Consider the following 6,289-nt stretch of genomic DNA (forward strand, 5'->3'; position numbering starts at 1 on the left):
GAGATTCTACCTCACACCAGTCAAAATGGCTAAGATCAAAAATTTAGGTGACAGCAGATGCTGGCGAGGATGTGGAGAAAGAGGAGCACTCCTCCATTGTTGGTGGGATTGCAAGCTTGTACAACCACACCGAATATTTTAAGTATACTTACTTTTTGAGAAGTTGGTAGGAAAAAAAATTCATGTCACCAAGTTTCAGGCCAACTCAATTTTGTGTTGATGAACTTGTTAGATTTCAAGGTCAAATGTAAAACTGTAGGAAACATTACACAAGTGCCTGCTATCCATAGTTGGCACTTCTATTTCAAAAGTAAATACCTTGAGACAAAATTGATTTGTAAAAGAAGGTCCCAGAAGCCCAAAGGGTGAAACTTTAGTTTACCACATTTGAATACTCTGCTTACTTCACACTGGGGTGATGAAGCCTTGTATTAGGTATTAGTGTTCCTCTGTAGATGGTTTAATACACATGGGAGGATGTGTATGGATCATATACAAATGCCACTGTGACTGCACCCCCCCTACTCCCACATCCACACACAGTTGAAGCATCCTTGGATTTTATTCATGGCCTCCTCTACCAATCCTAGATGAGTTACAATGAACATTGTACTACAAACACTTAAGAATATTGTAATAGGGAGGAAGAACACAATGGCTTATGAAGACTTTTATGTTTAACACAATATTCAGTTCCAAAATCAAGACCTAAGGAGAGTTGGCTCCAATGGTGGGGGAAGAGTCACTATCGTTGTGTGGTGACAGCTCTCCTCCTGCATCCTCTATTCCTCCCCTTGGCCAGGTTTTAGGACCAGCAACAGTCCATGCAGAAGTCAGCAGAGAGGTCAGACACATTTTCCTCTCAGCTTGGACTGGGGCACATGTGATGTCTGCCTTATATCCTCACAGACTCAATAATTCTACAGATATACACTACACATTCCAAGTGAGCAGAATCCTTGAGCTCCAGGAAGCCCAGAGTATGATGTCACTCCTTAATGATATTGTCCATTTATCACTCCTGTCAGTTGCACACTACCAACCATGGGTTCTTTTTTTTTTTTTTAAAGATTTATTTATTATATGTAAGTATACTGTAGCTGTCTTCAGACACTCCAGAAGATGGAGTCAGATCTCGTTACGGATGGTTGTGGGCCACCATGTGGTTGCTGGGATTTGAACTCTGGACCTTCGGAAGAGCAGTCGGGTGCTCTTACCCACTGAACCATCTCACCAGCCCCAACCATGGGTTCTTAAAAGCAATGTGTCTTAGAAACATGTTTGGCATAATACTTCCTGGGTTACCAGGGGAATAGAATTAGGAACTTGAGTCAATTCTTGTGCAGAGAGGTAAATGTTCTGTAAACTTGTTTTATCCAGACTATGTCAATGCAAATAAAAAGCAGGAGAACAGACTGTGCAGTTTTTAAGTACTACAAGCTTACAATATTGACCACAATATTGACCAGGAAAAGGGCAGAAGCAAACCAAACCAAAGTCTCTGTGTGGTTAGTGGCACCTGGAAAGCTTTTGTCCTATATTTAGTGACTGTCTTTTTCACCTGTCTATTTGTAGTATCGTAGATTGAAGGTACTTGGTAAATATATGCTGACCTAGTGGATCAAAAGACTCTCCCTTAAGTACACATGAATGAAAAACAGGTCCAGTTTCTACTCACAAGACTGTCAAACATCTTATTGGCTTACTGGTGCTCTTCTTAGGACTGCTTTATTCTTCTATCTGTACAACTAATCCCTTCTGTTTCTGACTCAAGGTAAACTATGCTTTAGTTGCATGAATGTATAAGGATCATGTTCCCAATAGCAGAATAGGCCATAGTAATAAGCTCTGTCACTAACAGAAGGCATATTGTAATGCAGTAGAAATGTAGATTTCTGCTCTCACTATCACTAGTCCTTTGATGTAAGAGAGGGTAATGGGCTCAGTATGAGGTCCCCAGAAGTGCCAGTGTTAGGACTGCTTGTGAAATGACCAGACATGAAGAGCACGTTCCCATGTTACAAGTGTTTGAAGAATATGTTGAATTGAGATATATTAATTAAAGCAACATTCTTGATGTTATTATAAAAACAAGTTTTATTTACAAGCCCTCAGAGTATAGAAAGGCTAAATTGCTTATTTTCCTTATGAAGTAAAAGAGTGAAGAATTTCTCAACACATTGGGATGCAAATAAAACTGGTAAGTTACAGATTTCTTTAATTCAATAAGCATGTTCAGTTTTAGTTGCACTAACAGTGTTCATATAATCATCTAAACCTAGTAGGAGTTAGTTAATAGGCAACACAAATTAACCTTCATTTTGTGAAGTAAACATTTTAAACTAAGAGTTATCAGTCCACAGCACTGATTTGCAAGCTCATTACTTATAATTACTTCTTTTTTGGAAATATTTATTTTTAAATGAGATTTGGGCCAATTTGCATTAATGTTTTATAACTATAGGATCTATATGATACTATAGATCATTGGATCTATTATAGGATCCTATAGTCTTTTTAGAGTTCTCTGAAAAGATTGCAACATTTTTTATTTACTAAGCTTAAGAATTATTTGGAAATCTGGAAAGATAATATAAATGTTTAGAACAATATCATTATGCCTGAGAAATGTGATAAATGCATTCAAATCCAGCCCTCAAAGACTGAGGCAGGAGGATTATGAAAGGCCAGTCTAGACAGTATATTGAGAACCTTTTTGAGAGAGAGAGAGAGAGAAAAAAAATACAAGGAGAAAGAAGAGACAAAGAGAAAGAGTCATGTGCAAACTGTCTCCTGAGAAGACAAACTGCATATTTCCCAATGCCTGGATGGCCCCAGGTATGCTGGCATGCTGCAACCACTACAGGGATTCCCAACAGTGTACTGTCTCATCTGTACATGTGATTATCATGGTCAACGACTGAGCTATTGCTCTTTCCTTTCTGTTTCCATCTGCAGCTCCTCCGCTTTGACTCTCCCTGTGAACGAAGTCATACACGTGTCCACACCAAGGTACTCACCCAGGGCAATCATCATTTTCGGAGATATTATTCTAGAGAAAAGGAGAGAAAAGTTATGATTCTTTACAACTCTTAAAGTCACCAAAGGGACTACTTGGAAAGGACTAAATGAAGATCCAGACTCATGTTGTGCATCTGTCACTCTATGTGAGGGCTGAATGGAAGCATACCACCTTATTGAAGTTAGGACCATCAGCATTATGGATGATGATAGGTCCTTTTGGCTTTTCCTTTACCCTATAATCATTCCCAAAGCTTTGAAAAATCCCACTTTCTCCACTTGCTATATTCACTGGCACTTTGGAGAGATCAGATGGCTTTTATTTACTCAGTATATATTTATTTACTAGACAACAGTAACACGAATGAGAATAAAAGCATACCAATTTAGGTTGTGTGCGACACAGTAGTTTTAAGTATGAGGATGGTTCTAGTGTGCATCTGAGACTAAGTGCTATTGCTTAGATCAAGGATAATGCTGGGTTTCAGATCACTTCTGCTTGGGTCATCCTAGTTTTACCCAATTCAAGTGAGCAAATCTTTTTGCATGCTTATTCTTTCTCAGGTCCTGTCCTGGGTGTAAGCATTAGACCAGGAAAGAGTTTAGAAGTTGTGGCCTCAGAGAGCACACAAACTGAGAGGTGTCTAGTGTGTTAGGTGCTGAAAGGCAGAGACAAGTGTGATGAGTCATACAAAGAGGACGTTGGCTTTCCTAAGCAATTAGGGCAGCAAGGAAGAATAGGTAATGTAACTAGTAGGTAAAAATAGTACAGAATGTACTGTATTTCCCAATAACACTATCCTCATGGTCCAGGGTCCAGAGCTTTCAGAGCATCAACATGATGCCATGAGAGGAAAACTCCACATGTGACATATGACAAGTCACAATAAAAGCACTTCTCCAGATGACCTTTGGATCATGTGTAGGCATGCAGGAAACACATGGATGACCAGTTTTGACTCTATATTCAAGATACCTCATTATATATAAACTAATCTAAGATGTAATAAACCTGAAGCCCCAAACACTTCTAATTATAAGGACTATTCACAAGGACAATACATCTTGTGCATAGAACAGAGCAGGAGGAGGCTCTGATGTGAAAGCTTTAGTTCCATTTAATCTTAAAGAATTATCTATCCTCTCTAGATTCCAGATGTACTATGCTGGCAAGCTTCCTTTACAGCCATCAGGACTGTAGGCAACACACAGAAGACAATACCTACATACTGGATGTGGGCCTGTGATAATCTACCCACAAATACCTCAGAAGACATTGTGTTGGCCTTCAAAAAGTTGCAGGAACTCTTTTACTAAGTGAAATGAAGAAATTACCAAATACCTTAGTGTTTCCCCAGAAACATCTCCTATTTTTGTCCATTATTGTAAAAGAGTAACTCTGCATTATACAAATTAAACTGATTAAAAATAAAGACATAGAAACAACAATAAAAAATCTGGATGTGGTGTTGCATACAGTAATCAGAAAGAAGAGGGAAGAGTATTGGGAGTCTGAAATATCCAACATGATAGTATCCCAATAATCCCAAGTAAGTGAGTGAAGACACACACACAAGCATCAATAACAACTCTAATACAACAAAATTACAGGAAACAACTTCAAAACTTCTCCAAAGCCTCCCTTAGAATTTGTGTGCTTTTTGTTTCTGTGTAGGAACAGATGCCTCTTGAGAGGCCCACATAATGGCTCAATTTAATTAATAGCAGAAGTAACAAAGACATGGTTCACTAAAGCCCAATAAATCCTCCTTGTGCAGTATTAGAATTCTTTGTCATCATTTTAAATAACAGTGGAGTTACCTTCTAGATAAAAAACTAGCAATGATCAGACAATTTGTTCACAATCAACCCAAAGGCCAACTTACTGTTTGAGAAACAATGCAACATATGCAAACTTGGGTATGATGAGGTAAACTTGTTCCTCTAAAATAGCATTGAAAATTTTTTGAGCCACGTACTCCTGCTCCAGGAGAGGTAAGAGAAGCGGATACCTGGAATGACAACACAGAGGTTCTGTCAATAGACTGGACTTTCCTGTGGTAACCAGTATTGAGTGTTGTTGAGTTTCTTTTGTTTTGATTTATAATTTCATTCAATTTTAGCTAGAAAGTATACTTTATATGACTTTGTTATTTTAAATTTTATTGGTTGTACTTTATGATCAAGAAGATGATTTCTTTTGAGCAGTATTTGAACCATGCTCAATATGAGGGTGCACTCTTTTATCACTGAGCAGAGTGCTAGAGCATGAGGCAAATCATAGTCAGCTGCTGTGGACAGTCTGAAGCATCTTCATATCCCACACCTGGGGCTAAAATGAAAATATATTCTTACAATATTTCTGTGTTTTTCAAAGAAACTAATATTCCCAAACTGTTACTACAGCTGTTCTCCTTGCCAAAGGCCTCTCCAGAGCTGCCTCACACAGGAGCAAGCCCTGTCTGAATGAGGCTTCTCGTTCAGGGTACTTCCATCTCTAGGCAGAGCTGCTGAAAGCAGGTTTGATAAGAACTCCCAAGCATGTGGAGAACAGCTCGTCTGTACTGGGAGCTGAGGAAAGGGAGGAATCCTCACTTAGTTCCCATGCCCACTGAAGTGGCTACCACATAGAGACTAGTACAGTATGAAAAGTATAATGTCACGGTCTTTCAAGGACTGGAACTTTCAAAAAGTTCTTTGAACAGTTTTCTCAACTTCAGCATATTCTTTGATCAGTCTCTAGAAATTTTAAATGCTGTCCTTATGACTTTCAGCCATGCAATAGACAATCTTTCCCTGTATATTTAAGCAATGCTTTTTCATCTGTTTGGATTTTTTTTTTTTTAGTTAAAAACATTAAACTTAGTTTTATAGCTTCAATGAACTAAAATTATTATCAGGGTCTTTCTGTTGGCTCCCTGCCTTTCTCCAAACATTGCTGTCTTGTGTGATATAAATTACTTCAGTTCATTTCCCTAACAATGATAATATCTGCATAGTCCTTACATCAAGGTCACCGTAGTCCACTGCTCCCTGTGCAAAAGTCTGTCATTAGCACTCTAGTGATTCAAATCTTTCTAGATAATTTTTTATATAAATAAAGATAAATTTTATCTTTATATAAAATCACTTCACAACATTTCCTATACATATTAAAAATGTCACAAAATGTTTTTTTTAATTTTTAATATTTTTATTACATATTTTCCTCAATTACATTTCCAATGCTATCCCAAAAGTCCCCCATAGCGCCCCCCACTTCCCTACC

At 38.0% G+C, this 6,289-nt stretch overlaps 1 protein-coding gene across 1 annotated transcript in view; it reads right to left on the reverse strand.

Moving 5' to 3' along the window:
• Window positions 1–2,077: 2,077 nt before the first annotated feature.
• The window catches only part of LOC110293632 (short-chain dehydrogenase/reductase family 16C member 6), a 19,396-nt gene continuing 15,184 nt past the window's right edge, over window positions 2,078–6,289 (reverse strand). Inside the window, exons 6-7 of the mRNA XM_021161508.1 lie at window positions 4,908–5,033; window positions 2,078–3,052 (exon numbers count right to left, since the gene is read on the reverse strand). Of these exons, the coding sequence (XP_021017167.1) occupies window positions 2,926–3,052; window positions 4,908–5,033 (253 nt within the window). The 3' untranslated portion in view covers window positions 2,078–2,925. The remainder of the gene's footprint in view (window positions 3,053–4,907; window positions 5,034–6,289) is intronic.

This window comes from Mus caroli, chromosome 4 (genome assembly GCF_900094665.2).
Source record: "Mus caroli chromosome 4, CAROLI_EIJ_v1.1, whole genome shotgun sequence".
NCBI lineage: Eukaryota > Metazoa > Chordata > Mammalia > Rodentia > Muridae > Mus > Mus caroli.